The sequence below is a fragment of the Vanacampus margaritifer genome, chromosome 1 (genome assembly GCF_051991255.1).
Source record: "Vanacampus margaritifer isolate UIUO_Vmar chromosome 1, RoL_Vmar_1.0, whole genome shotgun sequence".
NCBI classification, from domain to species: Eukaryota; Metazoa; Chordata; class Actinopteri; order Syngnathiformes; family Syngnathidae; genus Vanacampus; species Vanacampus margaritifer.
This window is the reverse complement of record NC_135432.1, coordinates 66895195-66914938: the sequence shown is the minus strand read 5'-3', so window position 1 is coordinate 66914938 and position 19744 is coordinate 66895195. Positions and strand designations below refer to the sequence as shown.

The 19744-nt window shown below is 42.8% G+C and overlaps 1 protein-coding gene across 2 annotated transcripts in view; it reads right to left on the bottom strand.

Moving 5' to 3' along the window:
- The window catches only part of gfra4a (GDNF family receptor alpha 4a), a 127352-nt gene that overhangs the window by 72855 nt on the left and 34753 nt on the right, over window positions 1-19744 (bottom strand). Inside the window, exons 2-3 of one of the 2 annotated variants that reach the window (XM_077563592.1) lie at window positions 14805-14904; window positions 5895-6136 (exon numbers count right to left, since the gene is read on the bottom strand). In XM_077563592.1, the coding sequence (XP_077419718.1) occupies window positions 5895-5958 (64 nt within the window). In that variant the 5' untranslated portion in view covers window positions 5959-6136; window positions 14805-14904. Of the gene's footprint in view, window positions 1-5894; window positions 6450-14804; window positions 14905-19744 lie in introns of those variants that run through there. The other variant, XM_077563582.1, reaches the window with a different exon arrangement.

Sequence of the window (19744 nt, the reverse complement as noted above, 5' to 3'; positions counted from 1 at the left end):
CAAATTTCAGGGCGTTCGAAGTATGGCAACTTTTTTGCACCTTTCATACTGCTGGTTCAAGCTGGCTTCATCCTGTGTCGTTTTTTTGTGAAAACACGGAATGTGGTGTTAAAGTCGAGCTGCAGGAAGTAGCATCAGAGATGTAGCTGAGGTGGGGTGGCTTAGGCGACTGTTTAGACCCTTTCACACTGCCCGTCAATGTGTTTTTTTTTTCTTTCATCTGTTTCATATGTTGTTGTTTTGTGTGAAAGAACACGGAAAAGGCGGTTGAAGTTAACCACAAAATTTTCATTGGCTTCTGAGGTGAGTATCCAAGGCAGGATTAAAGATTTGTAGCCCCCTTTCACACAGCTTGTCAGGGTACCATTTTGTGCCTTTTTCCTGTGTCGCCTGTTTCGCGTGACAGTCCACAGAACGAGGGTTGAAGTTGACAAAAGCATTTTTGGCGGTAGAATCAGATGTGTAACATGGGTGTGATGGTGATTGTGCAACCCCTTTTCACACTGCCTGGCAAAGCTTTTTTTGTCTTTTGTGTTATTGTTCTGCGTGTCCTTTCACGGGATTGAGCGTTGAGGTCAACATTCAAATTTCCTGGATCTGGAGGTACCATCAGAGGCGCAACAGATCCTGGATGGCAGTTGTGTAGCCCCTTTCACACAGTCTGCGATTTTTTTTTTTGGTCTTTTTCCTGTGTCCACTGTTTTGTGAGTGAATGGACATGGAATGGGCGGTTGAAGTCGCAAATTTAAATGCATCCAAGGTAGTATCAGAGGCGGCAGGACGGCTATTCTGTAACCCCTTTCACACTGGCGCTTTGTCCGCTGTGCACACGAACAAGCACTTGACCTGATTCCCGCGGAGGTGGAACATGTTCAAGGTCTGATAAAGGACAGCTCACACTCCCTCACTTTTCAAGGAAGGCCCACTTTAACGCGGCCTGGCCTAAATACCACCAAAATAGATTTGTACCCACTTCCAACATCTCATTTCTTTATGTCCGTTGTCAACCTCGTTTACATTTAAAGCTGACATATTGTGCCTCTTTTCGCAATTTAAAACGATTCCCTTGAGCCTTCATAAAAACGGTCGGAAATTCTTTTCCGAAAATGCACAAGGGATCAAGAATTAAAGCTGACTTTTTAATACAATTTTACTATTTGTATACAAATGGTTTGGTCCCTGGAGTGCCTGGCCAGCCGTCAAGTGTGAAATTAAACAACCAAGCTAATCTTTTCTTTTACTTTTTTTTGTTTGTTTGTTTTTTGTTTTTTTAATCAGCCAATTTGTGAAAACATGTCTTGCAGCGAGCCCTTCTCAATTTCCATAATTCCAAAATAGTCAACAGATATCAGGATTTGAAATCAAGGTTGGCTGAAGATCCAGAGCCACTTTCAAGACACTGCGCTGGACCACACTGTGGAAAAACTCAAGTCAAAGCCAAAAGCTAAGTTGAGTTTTGTTGTATGTTGTAATAGTTTGGGGAAAAAATATTATTATAGTTTGTTTTTATTTTGTTTTGACTTTTTTTTTTTATTATTCAGTTTAAAAATTTATGAAGTGATTTTGTTAGTTTAAAAAAAATCTGAAAATGCTTCATTTTATTTAATTAAAAAAAAAAAAATCAGTTTTAGTGTTAGTTTTTGACAATGAACATGTAAAAATTCCCAAATAATAGTTCAACCTTTTTCTGTATGTCTGGACAGAAATACCAAAATAAACGCGATACATTTTTTTTAATAAGTACTGAATTTGAAATTGATATCAATTTGTCGCAAGTGGCACCTCGAGGACTACAGCGACCCCTTGAGATGCCACTTGCTGCAAACTGTTCTGCCCCAATTTTCACTCACGGCGGCAGCACTTCATCAGCAAGCCGCCGAATGACACTTTGCCCAAACTTCTCCGAGGCGTTTTTTTTTTTTTGGTAACGACTTGATATTCCGAAAAGACTTTTTCCAGCTTTGAGAACACGACGCACGCTCACAATACGAGCTTTTATGGCACGGCTGCGGATAATACTTTTCTTTTGAGACTTGACGCTATGAGACAGCGGACGTGCGCAAGTGTGTACTTAACTGCAACCTTTTCGCCATTTCACAATCAGCCGGCAGCCTTTTCGCGACAAAGTTAAACGCGGGGGGCTCTGCTAATAAATGCCATATCCTTTAGCGAGGGCAGCCTCGTTCTCGTGCCACCGTAATTGTGCTTGGATAAAAAGCCAGTGGGAAAATGACAGGGTTTTAACAGAATAAGCAGCAGGGAAAAAAAAAATGACAATAATACGAGCGTGCGGCGCCACCTTTGTCGCGGGTGCACTTTGACTCGCTCGTACCGCCGAGCGCGTTTATCGCCATTGTGGGCCGCCACTTTGCCAAGTAATTGTCTTTTTTTCTTTACGTAAAGAGAAGTTGCTTTGCCTGAAGGAGACGGCGACACAAAGCGCAGCGGTTCAACTTGCCGGACAGAAATGAGCTTTAAATGTCAAGAATTTGCCTTTTAAAAAGGGAGTCATTTTGTTAAAAAAAAAAAAAAAAAAAAAGAATAAGATGATAAGTTTGCAGAATTTTTCCTCACGAGGACAATTTCATTAGTCACTTTGAAAACGGGAGACAAAAAAAGGTCTCAAGAAGCCGTGTCTGAAAATACATCGAAAGTCAGACATTTTGGTTCAAAAGAGACATTTAAGGGTCACTTTTGACTTTTTCGAGATTTTGTCTGATCGCTAAACAATCTTAAACTTCATATACTCTATTATTATCAAATTTGGGAAATTGGTGTTATGTTCATTGAGATATTAAAAATCTTGACATTTTTCAAAGGGGGTGCATTCAAATACGCTGAGCACTGAATATATATGTATATATATATATATATATATATATATATATATATATATATATATATATATAGCCAGTGTCACTAAGCAGAAAAAAAGCCATGCTAGTAGATCGGTCCTTTTTTTTTTTATTTGAAGCCGCAATTCAGGGGTAATTTTGCACATTTTCAGGTGCCCTTTGACCTCCCTCAGCCCTTTCAACATTTAGTTTCAGTCGTATTGACGAGTGAGATTACCCAGACACCCGAGAGGGATGATTGATGATTTCTAGCTCCCACAAGCGTTGACCTTTTTTCCCCAGACCGCTTTCACACATCACCGTTGGTACGCGTCAATCCTGCGAGATGAATCGATCCCGAAAGTCCCCAAACAGTTTAACACGCCAGCCTTTCTGCCGCCCCCCGTTTGGAAAAGTCTTCTTCACCAACAATTCGATTCGTTCTGACCGTCAATTGGAGACACTACGGTTTGTCTTTTAAGACCGACATTTTACTCCCAGCATGCTTCGGACCCCAAGAGAGGATGAGTCCACTTATGTCCAACAGGGCATTTGCTGATTGATTTATAACCCGCCTCTGCAATCAGCTATCAAAGGAAAGACTGATCTATGACCCCCAAACGCCCCCCCCCACACACACACACACAAAAAGGTTAAACAGAATGTAGCCTAGCCTAAGCGAAAATGTGCTGATTGATTTATGACCCTTTCCCGATACAACTCCAAAAGTTAAAAGACAGATCGTTGCAGAACCCCGAATAAGATGCCTAAAGATTTTTTTTTTAAAAGACAGACTTGATCTATGACCCCAAAAGCAGTAAAACATCAAACAGAAAAATAACAGTGACTGCCCTAATTAGGCGTGCGTGTGCCGATTGATTTAAGACTCCCAAAGATTAAAGGACAAATTGTTGCTTGCTCCCCAAAGTATGACCCCAAAATAGATATTTTTTAATGTTATTTTCTTTTATATTTGACGTAACGTCCCTTTCAGACATAAAAGCGATTCTGAGCCTACACTAAATTGATTTAGGATCACTTCCCAAAACGAGGGCCAAAGATCACAAGGCAGATCGTTGCAAAAAAACTCATAAAGCATCGAGAGATCTGCGACCCTGAAATGATATCAAAATATGAAAGGCAAATGCATCATTCATATTGATCTTTGATTGAAGCCATTTTGGACGGTCACGTGATCATTGCGACGTATGGCGCGCGTGAGCTGGACGCCGAATGACTTGCTTGCGAGTGACGACAAAAGAGACTCACGAGGAATTATCGCGTCCCGCGGCGGACATCAAAGAAGCGCTTCTTCAAAAGCGCTACAGCCACGGACGACTCGCCAAAAGATTCGTGCCCTAGCGAGCGCGAAACTGGCCGACTCATCCTGCCAGCCGACTCATAGCGAGTCAGAGGTGGGGACCGTCTACAACAGAGGTGTCAAACTCCGGTCCCGCAGGCTTTTGGAGGTTTCCCCTCTTCCGGCACAAGCTGATTTCAATCAGCAGGATCGTCATCAGGCTTATGCAGAGCTCGCTGACGAGCTGATCATTCATCAGCTGTGTTGGAGAAGGGAAACCTCCCAAGCCTGCAGGACCGGAGTTTGACACCCATGGTCTTCAAGTTGCGTGTTACAGAGGCTCAAATTAGCAGTCAAGTCGCCTTTGACATTGTTCACTCTGGAAATGTCATTTGTGGGCGGTCCCTAACGTGGGCGGTCCCTAACCTGAACGGTGAACATCCGGGTGACTTTTTTTTTACTCTGCTAGGCTAAGCTACGTGTTGTGTGCTAAGCACGCTTTAGCCCACATTAGGAGCTAAAAGCCAGATTCAAACATGATAAATAACATACATCAGGATTTTTCCAGTGTGACACAAGCAGAGTCGTTACCATAAACTGTGAAAATTTCAACTCAAAAGATCTCGGACCACCTTCTCAATTCAACAACCAAAAATCAAAAGGAAGACAGATTCATCGTATTTGTCTAAGTGATGTGCTCATCACACACACACACACACACACACACACACATCACATATGCACTCATCCACCAACACACATGTAAGCATGACCAACACACACACACACACGTGCACGTAAATAGCGTGTCATAAATCCCACCCATGCAGACACGCAGCACACGTGCACTCATCCGCCAACACACACACCTGCGTAAGCGCGACATTCCAAGGCGACTGCATCCTTACATGCATAGCGCGCCCACGTGCGCGCGCACACACATGATAAACACAACATGGAATTGTTGTGCATGTAAATACGGTTGAGTGTGATGCAAACGCGCACGCACACACTCATGTCTCAATCCTGTGTTGGACAAACACGTTTGTGAGAAAGTGTGTGTTTTCTCATGAGTGTCTGCTGCATGCCTTAAACTCAGCACACACACACACACACACACATGCACTTATCTACTAACACACACACAAACACACTTGTGCGCACTCTCAAAGTTCTGTGCCTATCTGCATCCACACACACACATATTTCAATCTTGAGTGTGTGTGTGTGTGTGTTTTCTTAATAGTGTCTATTGTATGTCTTACGCAAACACACACGTGCACAACACACAAGAGTGTACTGTTGTGCATGTCAATTGTGATTTTTGTGTGTCTTAATGGTGGTATTTATGCACACACGCACACACACACAACACTGAGACATTTGTGTTTGTGTGTGTGTGTGTACAGGTATGCACCCCTGCAGCCGAGCGTGCCTCTAAGTGTGTGTGTGTGCGTGCGTGTCGAAGGGTCCTTCGTGTGCGTCTTTTTCTGTGTGACGTCACGCGCGCGTGCGTCGGTTTCTGTGTTTAGTGTCCTCCGCGTCTTGTCGAGACGCGCACAAAACACACGCGCAGCCCAGAAACGGCGCGCACACACGCGTCCCACGCGCACTGAACACACGCCTCGCACGCACTCTCGCCTGCAACGGTGCGAGCGCGCGCGCGCGCCTCGCTCAACTTGTACGCGTAACAAATCCCCAACTTGAGTCGATTGGAACCCGCGTGCAACTTTCAAGCCGCCATCTTTTGGCAAACTTACCGAGCAGGGCGAGGAGGAGCTGCAGGGGTCCGAGAAAGAGGAGGAGGAGGAGGAGGTGGTCCATGGTGGTCAGCGCGGAGCGGAGGGGTGCGAAAGCTAAAAGGCGGCGGAGGAGGTAAATCCACACAAGTGCACCAACAGCAGCGGCGGCGGGAGGAGGAGGAGGAGGAGGAGGACGGCAGCAGCCGCGGAGGAGGAGAACATCGCGGGGATCGCGAACAACTTCGGACGAAAAGAAAAACCTAAAAAAAAAACACACACACGTTTAAAAAAAAAAAAAAGAAAGAAAAAAGAAAAAAAAGCCCGTGAAAGCGGTCGGCGTTTATGCGTTTTTCTTCAGCATCCCGGCAAATTCCTCCCTTTGCTTTCCCCGCCACCTGCGTGCGTGCGTGCGTGCGCCGCTCCGCGTGGAAACTGCGGATGATTCGGTGTGCGCGTGCGTGGCGGCGCGCGCTCCCGCCGCTCCTCCTCCATGCACGCGCACACGCGGCCGGCCGCTGGCTCGCCCGCTCGCTCGCTCGCTCGCAGATGCAACCTGAGTGGAATCGATCGTCTATTCCTGTTTGATGGCGTCATAAAAGCAGAGGAGGCGGCGCGAGGAGGGAGCGAGGCAAGAAGATTTGGACAAAACTTTATCTACAAACCAAAAGGAACAAAAAAAAAAAGATGAGGGCTCGAGGAGCGACTAATTCTCAAAGCAGGTGTAGGGTTTCAAATGAGGGTTTCAAAATGTGGTTAGGAGTGTAAAAACACTACACACACTTATGTTCATGCTTTATGGTTATGTACTCCGGTTATGTATTTCTGGACTAAAGTCTTAGAAAAACTTTCCGCTATTTTGGACTGTAGGATACCTTTATCTCCAAACTTGTGTTTGCTAGGTGACCTAACAACAACTGACTTACCGCATAAACAATTTCAATCTACACTTGTAGCCCTTACTATCGCTAAAAAACCAATTCTTGTTAACTGGAAAAATAAACAAACTCTGAATATCGACCAATGGTCTAACCTCCTCATAAATCACATTTTAATGGAAAAAATATCTGCCTCAAATAAAAACCAAATATCAAAATTTATAGAAACATGGTCTACGTATATAGAATTTTTTAACCTAATTCCGGTTACTTAATTCTGTCTGTTAGCGAGAGCCACTACATCGTGATAACTTGCATTGATGTTTCTGCATTTGGCAATTTATTATTATATTATATTATTAGTATGGGATTTTTTTTTAATGGGCTTTAGGTGAACTGATGAATACACACACGCTCGCATGCACGCACGCACACACACACACACACGCACATACAAAAAATATATATACATATATATATATATATATATATATATATATATATATATATATATTAAATATATTAAATTTTTTTAATTTGTTTTAAAAAAAAAAAAAAAGGGAGAGCAATGATGATGTCAAATCGAATGAACAATACTGAGCTCTCCTGGAAAAAATAAATAAAATAAAAAAAAAATTAAAAAGGAGTGTAAAAAACAAGGTTAGGCTTTCTAGCAAGGGTTCCGAATCTAAAATTAGGGTGTCAAACCTGGATTAGTCTTAAACCTGGGTTAGGGTTTCACACATCATGCTTTTAAATCAGGGGTTAAACTTTCAAATGAGGGTTTCAAGATTAGGTTAGGGTTTCAAATGAGGGTTTAAAGACAGCGTATGGGTTCGAAGGGTCTCACATGATGGTCTATGGGGTTTCCAATTAAGGCTTCAAGCACAGGTTAGGGTTTCAAGCCTGGGTTAAGGTTACAAATGATGGTTTCATGTGATGGTTAAGCCTTCCAATTTGGGTTTGAAGTCAAGGTTAAGGCTTCGAATGAAGGTTTCAATTATTCAAATTAGGGTTTTAAACCCAAATTAGATTAGAGTTTCAAATCCGGGTTAAGGATTTAAATTGGGCTTTCAAGTGATCGTTAGTTTCAAGTTTCAAATAGCCATGGGTAGGGTCTCAAATGAAGGCTTTAAACCCAGGTGAGAGTTTTAAATCCTGAGTTAAGGCTTCAAATCAGGGTTTTAAATGGTGGTTAGGCTTTCAAATTAAGGTTTCAAGAAAATTGGATTTCAATTTATGGTACAGAGCAAAGGTTGGCGTAAATAAGTGTTTGAAGCCCTTGCGCTTCAATTTAGCGTTTCTTCTTCCCGATGTGTTTGTCATGTCGTTTGTATCACGTGCATCAGCACCACCCGCAGGCTTGGAGCGGAATTGCAGTTTTCCTTTTGAGGCCATCGTCTCGGACGCCGTTCGTCTTGTACGAGCCCGGCGGGCCTCGTGCGTCTCTCGTTCCTCACGTTTGCCGTCCCGGGAAAAGCGGACCCTCCAGGTGCCCGGCCCTTTTCAGGCCGCACGCATGGACAGACGGACCCAAACAGGCAAATGTCACGGCATCGAGCGGGGAAACAACGCGTTGGTGCTGAGATGATGGAGGCTGACGTTGTCCAATGACATTTCCCGGATGACAGGACGCATCAGCGTCCGTGCGCTTCCCGTCGGAATTGCGCTTCAATGCTCGTCCTTTCCGCCGCAAACGTTTCCGATCTTTCAAACTCGGGGTTAGGGTTTCAAATGAAGGCTTCAAGACAGGTCTCGGGTTATAATAAGGCTTTGAGCCCGAATAAGGTTTCAAATTGGGGTTTCAAGCCGCGACTCCGGTTGTGGATTTGAGTTTGAAGACAAAAATTGGCTTCCAAGTCAAGATTAGCGTTTTAAAATTAGGGTTTCAAACCAGATTCAGGGTTTCAAATGAGAGTTTTGTGTCTATGTTGGGGTTTTGTTGAGAAATCCCCAAAGCCCAAGTGGAGTAAGACAAGCAGTCCCAAAGCGACGCGACAAACAGGGATGTCGTGACGCCGCCGTTGAATTATTAATGACAACAAAAGTTTCAAGCGCCCTCCCACAAATGTAGTGCCGCCGCCGCCGCCGCCGCCACAGCCATTTTGTACAAGCAGCAGAGGTGCAGAGGCGGATGGCGTTCCTACACGCAACCCGTTAGCTGACGAACAGGAAGTGGAAGTGAATGTAAACAAACACAGTGCAGCTCAGTCTCTGGCTTAGGGTTTCAAGTAATAAGGTAGGGTTTCAAATGAGTGTTTCAAGTCCCATTTAGGGTTTCAGTTTTAAAGATTTCAAGACTTCAAATGAGGTTTTCAAGTAATGGTTAAGGTTTCAAATTAGGGTTTCAAGTCTGGTTTTGGGTCACAGTGAGGACTTCAAGTGTGGACTTGGGCTTCACATTAGGGTATCAAGAAAAGGTTGTGGTTAAAGGTTAAGGTTTCAAGACTAGGATAGGCTTTCAAAGTAAGGTCTCAATACTGGTTTTGGGTTCTAAAACTAGTGTCAGGGTTTCAAGTTTATGTTTCAAGACAAGGTTTAGGCTTCAATTTATGGTTTCAAACTAGGAATAGGGATTCAAGAGAGGGTTAAGGGCTCAAATTAGGGGTTCTAGATATTAATGGGTTTAAAGTTAGGGTTTCAAATAAGGCTTAGGGTTTTAAATTTCAGATTCAAGCCTGTGTTCGCATTTTCATTTAAGGTTTAAAGACACAGTTCGGGTTTCAAGTCTGGGCTTGGGATCAAAACTGGGGTTTCAAGCAAGTGGTAGGGTTTTGAATTAGGGTTCAAGTTGCTAGGGTTAGAGTTTCACGTTAGGGTTTGAAGCCTGGTGCACATGTTTCGAATAAAAGTCTCAAATCTGTGTTATGGTTTGAAATTATGGTCTGAAGCAAGAATCTGGGTTTCAAAATCAAATTTTAAGCCGGGGTTAGAGAATTTGTAATTCATCCCCCGACTGTGTGACAACTTGGCGGCAGCTCATTTCCGAGTTCCAAACTCACTTGTCGTGTTTTCGTCCAAACGTGACAGACTTGGCATGTGAGTGCGAGGTTGGCGGCGAAACTGCAGGCGCCAGACAGGAAGAGCACGTCAGCGGTGCAAACAGAAAGTGTCAGCGGGTAAGCTGCAGCGCGCGACCTCTTTCCGTATTTGCGACCTCTGCCAGGGTGGGTCAGGTCTTCGGAGGAATTTGTCACACTGGCCACATAAGATGCCATTCGGTAGCCGGTCAATGGAGTTCCTCCATTATGTGTTAGCATTATGCTAGTCCACATAGATGCTATTCATTAGCCTGTCAATGGAGTTTCCCCATTATGTTAGCATTATGCTAGCCCACATAGATGCCATTCGTTAGCCTGTCAATGGAGTTTCACCATTATGTTAGCATTATGCTAGCCCACATAGATGCCATTCGTTAGCCTGTTAATGGAGTTTCACCATTTATGTTAGCATTATGCTAGCCCACATAGATGCCATTTGTTACCCTGTCAATTGAGTTTTCCATTATGTGTTAGCATTATGCTAGTCCACATAGATGCTATTCATTAGCCTCTCAATGGAGTTTCCCTGTTATGTGTTAGCATTATGCCAATACACATAGATGCTATTTGTTAGCCTGGCAATGGAGTTTCACCATTATGTTTTAGCATCATGCTAGCCCACATAGATGCCATTCGTTACCCTGTCAATTCAGTTTTCCATTATGTGTTAGCATTATGCTAGTCCACATAGATGCTATTCATTAGCCTCTCAATGGAGTTTCCCTGTTACGTGTTATCATTATGCCAATACACATAGATGCTATTTGTTAGCCTGGCAATGGAGTTTCACCATTATGTTTTAGCATTATGCTAGCCCACATAGATGTTATTCATTAGCCTGTCAATGAAGTTTGTCATTATGCGTTAGCATTATGCTAGTCCACATAGATGCTCATTAGCCTCTCAACGGAGTTTCCCTGTTGTGTGTTAGCATTGTGCCAATACACATAGATGCTATTTGTTAGCCTGGCAATGGAGTTTCCCATTATGTGTTAGCATGAATTTAAGACAAAGATGTTTTGTTGTTTTAATTAAATACGCAATGTTTGACGGTAAATTGTACTATGTAATGTTTTGGTGAGTGTATTCAAAAGTATTCAGGTTATGATGCCACCCTGTAAGTGGCGTTTATTTATAGCACATCTGTGCATTAAGCCCTCACATGTGACCCTTCGTCTTCTCTCGTATCACTGGGGTCGGTTCGTTCGTTCGTCATGTTCCAAAAAGTTCCTTGGAGAAAATAAATCGGCAGAGGCAGGATGGCGGCCTAATAAATGGAATAATCAGCTGGCTGACGGGTGTCAAGAGAACATCGGCGTGAAACATTTCCCCGGCGGACTCCTCGCCATCCCTTCTTCCCTCCTTCCTCCAATGGGCTCATTAGCGCGCCGCCGCCGCCGCCTCTGTGCTACGACACATTTATTATTCAGCATCTTTGTGGCCTATTTACAGTGCCGGAGCGGCACACTTTAGCCAAACTCTCCTCTTTACATGTTAGCTTAGCACCGGCTTGAAGGAGAATTTGATATTTGACGGCCAGTTGTTGGTCTAATTAAAGCTTTCGCGGTCACGGTTTCCTTGCAAGCTACGCGTCACTTGGACGAGTTTGCCTTTGAAAGGCACCCGATCGTTTTCAAATTGAACATAAAATGGCAGCTTCAAACGAGAAATGACAGACTTCCTCTATTTTTCAAGGAAGACTTTTTGAAACGAATCATAATAGACATTTTTACTACATTTGCTTTGGGAGCTGAATTCAACAAAATGGCCGTCTTCCTGAGTCTTTTTAGGTATGGCTTTTTGAGACTTTTTTGGGAGTCAACTCATGATTGACATGCCTGCCAGATTTCATGTTGCTAAGTTAAACTTGCTTTGGTGGCCGATTTCTCCAAAAATTCGGAGTCTTTGAAGGGAAGGACATGTAAAAAAAATACAAAATTAAAAGACGACTGGCTCCCTGAATCTTTTCAGACACGCTTTCCTGAGACTTTTTTGGGTGTCAACTCATGATCGATATGTTTACCAGATTTCATGTTGCGAAATCAAACTGCCATTTGGACCTCAACTTTCCAAGAATGAATGAGTTGTTCCTTTGTTGTCAAATTTTTGTCCTTGGAGGACCTCCAAAAAAAAAAAAATGGCTGGCTGCCTGTGTCGTTTTGGCTTTTTGAGACTTTTTTTGCGCGTCAATTTATGACAAGCTAACAAACAAATTTCATGTTGCTAACTCAAACAGCCTACAGAGGCTGAATCAGAATTTTCAAAAATGGAAAATGACAGACTTGCACTTCATCCCAAAATGGCCGACTTGATGTGTCTTTTTTGGGCATGGCTTCTTGAGACTTTTTTGTGGGTCTACTCATGATAAACATGCCTGCAAAATGTTATGTTGCTAAGGTAATTTGGCCTCGGGGGGGTTATCATTATTTTTTTTAATTACATCTCTCACATTTATAGTTGAGTTGAGTTTGTTAACACTTTTTCTTATAATGCAAAACGCATTTTGATATCATTTGCTCACGCTACGATTAAGTGCTGCGTGTGCGACTCGGCATGTGTTTTGTGTGTGTGTCGAGTGAGCGTTGCCTGGGTAAATAACAAGCCAGGAGATTAGCGCTGCGCCGCGCCGGCGCGCGGCCGTTTGTCTCGCTACGTTTCAATGGGAAATTCGCCTGCTAAGCGGCTGATTTGAAAAATACTAAATTTGTTCAACAAATGCGTCCCGAAATTGAATTTTGAGGCAGGTGGGCGGGCGGTTAAAGATGCTCGCGCTGAGCTGCCGGATAAAAGCTTGGGCGAGCACGCGGGAGCAGATTAGCGGCATTGCGTCGAGTCCAAATGAAAAGTTGCCAGCGGAGCAGGTATGCCAACGAGAATGCAGCAGTAATAATACGACTCAATTAAATCTGCAAGCGGCGAGGAACGGGCCTCGTACCCCTTTTTACGGCCAATCCTCAAAATATTCATCAAACTGATGCTGTGTTCCAGCCAAATTAGACGGCGAAGGCTTGGAAATTTAGAGTCGCTCGGCTGTCTTCTGAATGGGGCTACTTTGTTTTGAGGTTGTCAAGGTACGAGCCAATCAGGAATCAGTGGTGCTTTCGGCACAGCCTGGTGACATCATCACATGTAAACAATTACGGGGAATTTGCATTCAGGGTCGTTTTGCTAATAAACATTGAAGTGAGAGGTTAACTACAAATCTGTACTGTATTTGGGGGAGGAGCTAAGGTTAGCTTGTTATTGGTAGAAAGCTTGCTTGGGCAGTGTTGTGAGGGATCTTGAACAGGGCGCCATTCAAGCTAGCGCCGCCGTTGCCAGGAATTTGTCCAAAAATGGCAGCGATCAACCCAAAATGGCTGACTTCCTGTTTGGTGGATTCTTGAGACTTTTTCATGTGTCCTGTTTAAATAAACATATCCGCCCAATTTTGTGTTGATGGGCCAAACTGGTGTCAAGGGGCTTATTTTGCTTTATATTCCAGGAAATATTCCTGTTTTTATGGCAAAATATTATAATAATATAATTTTATTCTATGCTAAATATGAAAGAAAGATTGGCTATGTTGCAACAAGCTCTTTTTTTAAACATTGTTTTGAACAGGTTTGTGCATATTGAACAAACTTAGCGATATTCTAATGCTAAATGCTGCAAAACAATTCCCAAGCTTTGCCCCCATAAGAAAGTGTGGGATTAAGAGGGAAGAACTATTTGGCAATAAAAACCCAAAAATAAAAAAACAACTTTGGTTTCCTTAACTCATTCACTGCCATTGACGGCTATAGACGTCAAAAATTCATTTGAACTATTTCTATTAGGTTCACATTTTTTCCCACTTTCGTTCACAAGAGTATGAATACCTAGAATTTTTTTTATTGTATATTCAGAACAGATATAAAATCGGGAGTTAACTAGTGAAGTCATGCGATTAATTACGATGACAAATTTTAATCGCCTGACGCCCCTAATTTTTTTAATTTTTTAAGAAAAGATTATTTAAAAATTAGGGGCATCGGGTGATTAATTTTTAAAATTGTAATTAATCGCATGACTTTACTAGTTAACTCACGATAAAAAAAAGAAAAGAAAAGATTATTAAAAATTAGGGGCGTCAGGTGATTAGATGTTTTTAAATTGTAATTAATCGCATGACTTTACTAGTTAACTCAAGATTAATAACAAATAAGTTTTTTCTAGGTTTTCATACCTTTGTTAACAAAAGTGGGAAAAAAAATGCTAAACTAATGAATTTTGGATATCTATAGCCGTCAATGGCAGTGAATGAGTTAAAAAATATCACTATCAACCAAAAAATAATAATAATAATCAGCTGACATAGCCTGCAAAGTGACTTCACCCGTTGAACAGGAATTCTTCAGAATGCAAAGCAGCGACCAATCTCCTTCCACCTGTTTGCCGCCACTTGGAGGGGTGGGGGGTCGTGGGGGGGGGGGGGGGGGGGGGGCAGCAGAGGTGATTGAGTTTTCAGCGGTATTCCGGATCCGTCATTTTTAATTTTCCCCGTCTGCGCTGGAGCGGAAAGGATCGAGTCCCCGAAGGATGCGACGCCGGCGTAATTATTTCTCCTCACTAATTAGAAAAGCGTCCGAGTGACAGTTAATTGAATAAACCTGCGTTCTGCTGCAAGGAGCGCGGCTGCTTGGAATACAGCACAAAGACACACATCGGCGCACACAAAGTTTGGCCCAACAATTTTCATAAAAGACAAAAAAAAGTTATTTGCCGAATAAAGAAAGCCTTTTAAAATAAAATAAAAAAATATTTACTGGAGGTCGACTTTATGATCCATGAATGTGATTGGTTCATAGAAAATGACCACATTCTCAAATAAAAGGAGGATTAGCCGGTAAAATAGTCAAGCATTTTCATTCATGAACGCACCACTTCATAAATGACACCCATGTACTTTGTGTAGCAAATGTCACATCTGCCGCCACGTTATCCTACTTGATAATGGCTCTGCTAGCAAAACTCCGTGCAGCTCTGCTTACCTTCTAGCTTGAACGTGACGGTGTCCCGGCAGCACAGACGAGTGGTTAGCATAAGGGATGGCTCGGCCCCCGACCGTACTCTGAGTGGCCCCTTGATTAGCTTAAAACAAAAATAGAAAACAAAAAAATCTTCAGAAACACTGAGAAACAATCAATACAGTTTTTTTTTTAACAGAAAATTGAGAAAAATCTTGGAAAAAAATTCAACAAAACCCCAAATGAGTGAAAAATATTGAAAAACGAATTTGTTTGCAACTCCTTAGATGTGAAACTGCGAATATACTAGAGTTGTAGTATGTTGTAAGATCGCCATTCACCACTAGATGGCAGATAGAGCTAAGTTGCGCTTGTACTGGCCTATAATACAACGTGAGTCGTGAAACTTTCTCAAAATTGCCACTTGACCTCTGACCTTGAACAAGTAGCCCATCCCAGTTGTAGATCACTGCCCGGCCTCGCCAAAATTGAGCGACTCATTAAAGGACGCATTTAAAAAAAAAAAAAAAAAAAAAAACATTTATTAAATTTTTTTTAATTGATTTGTTTGTTTTTTTAAAAGAAAAAAGGAGAGCAATGATGATGTCAAATCGAATGAACAATACTGAGCTCTCCTGAGAAAAAAAATAAATAAATAAAAAATAAAAAAATAAAATAAAAATAAAAAATTAAAGGACGCATTTTCAGAAATAGGCATCTCACAAAAAAGATTGACTTGTTTCATTTCACACTGGGTTTGGCGGCGCTTCAGAGTACCAATTATTTGTACTGTACACAAACCGGCACGGGCGCATGTGGACCCGCGTGCGGTACAGCGGACAACAGGAAGACTTGGGATTGACTTTCAATAAGTTCAACATGAATAGCAACGCAATTAAATTCAAGACTAACTTTAGCGCGGCGGCTTTGTGACACAAAGTCCAGTTTACATAATATGGGCTTTTTTTTTTTTTCTTGTTACCAGTTCAACTTTATGACTTTCACAACAACAAAATAAAATGTTATATTTTGTTGTATTTTAGCTTTTGTGGAATATTAGTAAAAGTTCTAAACCAGGTGGAATTGTTCTGGTCACATTCATCTTCTGTTTTTAAACCCCTTTGTAATGTACAGTATGTATATATATATATATATCGCCACCTACTGTGCTGGAGAGGAACTGTTAAAATGGGTCAACTTGGAAATTGGTTGTCTTTTGCATACTCAATTCGCCAATAGTGTTCTTTTCTTTTCTGTGTTGTTTGTGTTCATTCTGAATCACCAAGTTAAGACGGACCTCCTGTTTCATCATATTGTGAAACATTTTGCAACTAAATACACACTGGTTGGTAGAGCACAAATATGGCACACACTGCTTGGCAACCCAAACAAATGAGGTTGACGAGCGTCTTTCGGTTTTCCTGTATTTCCCCCCCCCCCCCCCTTTTTTTTTTTCTTACAATTGCAAATTTCCCCGCTAAATTGCCCTCTTTGATGTTCTGCAAGATGGATTCAAAGAAAACTGGATGGTCTCGTCAGAGGGACGCTGATCACTCCGGTCACGTTACGTCACGAGCGTTAGCGTCTTGACACGGTTACGCTGTCTTTTGGAATCATTTTGACGGAGAGAAAAGTTGCAATCTGCGCCATTTGAACTCGATGCAACCTTTTCACGCCCTTGCATCAAAGAATCCTTATTGGGGGGGGGGGGGGGTTCATTCCCATTCCCACGTCTTTGACATATGACAGCTTCATCTACATAAGTGCTTATGCCTGTTTGAGGCTAAATTCAAGAAATAAAGTTCGACAGAGAACCACTGAGCCAAAATGGTGGCCTTTAAATCAATCTGGCAGACTTCCTGTTTTTTTTCCAGGTGTGGCCTTTTTTGTAGGTCTACTTGTTAAAGACACGTCTACTAAAGTCAAACTGGTTCCGGGACCTGAATTAATGAATGGGCGTTTCAAACCAAAATGGCCGACCACCTACTGTATGTTTTTTGGGGCGCATGGTGTCTTGAGACTTTTTTTGTGGGTCTAAATAAGATAGACAATGTCTCCACAATTTTTTTGGTTTCTCAGTAAAACTGGCTTTGCGAGCAGAATTTTTTCTAAAGTTCTACAGGGTGCTACCGAGCCAAAATGGCGGCTTCCCGCGTCTTTTTGGGCATGGTTTCCCGAGACTTTTTGTGGGTCTATACATGATTGATACGTCGACCGAATTTCCTGTTGCTAAGTGAAGCTTGCTATTGAGGCAAATATTTTATTCTAGGTCTGACGGGTGCTGCCAAACCAAAGCAGCTTCTTGGCAGAAGTTTCTGTGCCTCTTCAGGCACGGCCTCTTGAGACTTTTTTGTTGTTCTACTCATGATAGACGCACCTACCAAATTTCATGTTGCCCTGTCGAACTAGCTTTGGAGCCTGATTTTTTTTTTAGATGGATTCCACAGGGCACGACCAAACTACAAAATGGTAGACATACCGTGTCCATCTGAAACTTTTTTGGTGGGTCTATTTATGATAAAACATGCCTACCAAATTTCATGACGCAAAACTGGCTTTGGGAACTGATTAAAAAAAAAGGGATTTTCGGCTCTGCTATTTATTTAATAGGAAGGAAGACGGCTTCAGTCGTCCTAACCAATAACCAAATGTCAGCTGTTTTTTTTCCCCCCCACCTCCTTTTCCCTGGCATTATCAAGCCGCAGAGCAAATCCTTGACACCCCCGTGACCTCTCCGTACGAACAGCGGCCATGTTTAACGCCGCTCTGCTTGCGCGGTTTTTATGATCCGGCTGTTATTGGCTCCAAAAATAGACGTTTGCTTGTGATGGATGGCAAAGCGTCGGCGTTATTGCACGTAATGGAGCTCGCTTTATTGTCAGCGGAGTGACGCGGCCAAATGGCGCCTTCAGCACGACGCTAATGGCCGCCGTCAAAGCCGTCACGTTCCTGCTGCGGGCAGAAAATAGAGCTTGACTTGGCGAGGTGAAATTTGGCCGGCGTGTCTATTTTAACGAGACCCACCAAAAAAGTCTTAAGAAGCCAAAGGAAGTGTGACATTTTGCTTTGAAGCGGCCATTTTGTCCTGGTAGAAACCTCTAGAATCCTTTTCTGCCCCCAAAGACAGATTCACTGAGCAGCATGAAATCTGGTAGGCATGTCTATCACGAGCAGACCCACAAAAAAAATCTCAGTAAACCATTCCCAAAAAGGCACAAGAAGTCTACTAGTTTCTTTTGAAGCTGTAGTTTGGGCTCACGGTAGCACCTTCGAAAATTTGCTCCGTGAAATTTGGTGTGAAAGTCGATGATGAGTATACCCACAAAAACGTCTTTGAGTGGCCGTGCTCGAAAACACACAGGAAGTCCTCCATTTTAGTATGAAGTGACCATTTTGTCTAAGTTGCACCGTTTAAGATTTCTTCAAAAAAATTCAAGCCCTGAGGCCAGCGTGAAATTTGGTAAACATGTCTATCATGGATAGACCCACAAAAAAAAAACATGGCTGAAAAGACGCAGAAAGTCTGCCATTTTGGTTTAAAGTGACCATTTTATCGACATCACGCCTATTCGAATGAATTTTAAAATTTAGACACCAAAGACAGTTTGATCTCTCATGTGTAGGCCCACAAAAAAAAAGTCTCCAGAAGCCACACCTGAAAAAGACACAGGAAGTCGACCATTTTGGTTTGTGCTAGGTCACGCCATTAAAAACAGAAAATCTGTCATTTTGGTTTAAAGTGACCATTTTGTCTAGGTCATATCTTTTAGGCCCTGAAGCCTCATCAGTCTCATTAGTAGGCCCACAAAAACAAAAACAAAAATCAGGAGCCATGCAGTTCTGCTTAGCCATGTAAAATTTGGTGGGAATGTCTCTCATGTGGAGGCCCACAAAAAAAAGTCTCCAGAAGCCATACCCGAAAAAGACACAGTCTACCATTTTGGTTTGAAATGTCCATTTTGTCAAGATATCACCCCCCCCCCCCCTCAAAATGTTGCCCCTTTTTTACACCATTTTTTCACTGAGCACTGTCGAATTTGATTGGCATATCAATCATGAATAGACCCACAAAAGAGTCTCAACAATCCTTGCCCGAAAAGACACAGGAAGCCATTTGAGTCTGAAGTTTCTTAAAGAATGCATCCTGGATTGTGTTGAACTGGATTTGGGAATATCGCACGCACTCATTTACACATTTGATGAATTGTTCTGAATATAAAGTGAGCGCGTGTCGTCCAAGAGGACGAATGATCCAAATGTTCCTGAAAAGAGACAAGATGAGTTTCCTCCGGGACTTTTGGAAGCAGAGGCCGTAAAGAAGGTAAAGAAAGTGCGCGCTCTCCACCCACAGGACAGCTTCCTCACTCCCGACGTCATTCCGCCCGCCATCCATCAGCTCAAGGTTCCCTGACGCTCTTCTCCGCCGCCGCCGCCGCCGCCGCCGCGCAAGTGCGGCAAATTTATCATTCTCAGATAAAGCCGGCGCTGGCTGGCTAAGGCTGCGAGCTCAGGAATTTATGGCCCCCGCGACGACACCGCTGACGCCGACAGCGACAACGGCGCAATCTATCGCGCCGCCGCCATCCATTCCCATCCCGCGGACGTCGTTCACGCGCGTGACAAACGACTTTTGGCCCAAAGTGTTTTCACCAGAGAGACGTATTCCGCCGCATTCCCTAAACTGCTCCTCTGCGGACCTTTACTGTCAACAAGCCTCAGACTGATTTGGAATTGTCGCGCAGCACGACGGCCATTGATTCGGAATTGGAATTCGTTCAGACATCGCAAGGCTGAATTTTGCTCGCCAAAATGTTTTTCAGCATTTTTTTATTTATTTATTTGCCACTTCCAAGGGCTCCTATTGATTTTTGAATTATTTTCCAGCAAGATGTCAATCGATTCTGAATTGTAGGCTCCTCGTGGCTGACGTCTATTTTGATTCATATCGGTGAATATTTGACCTT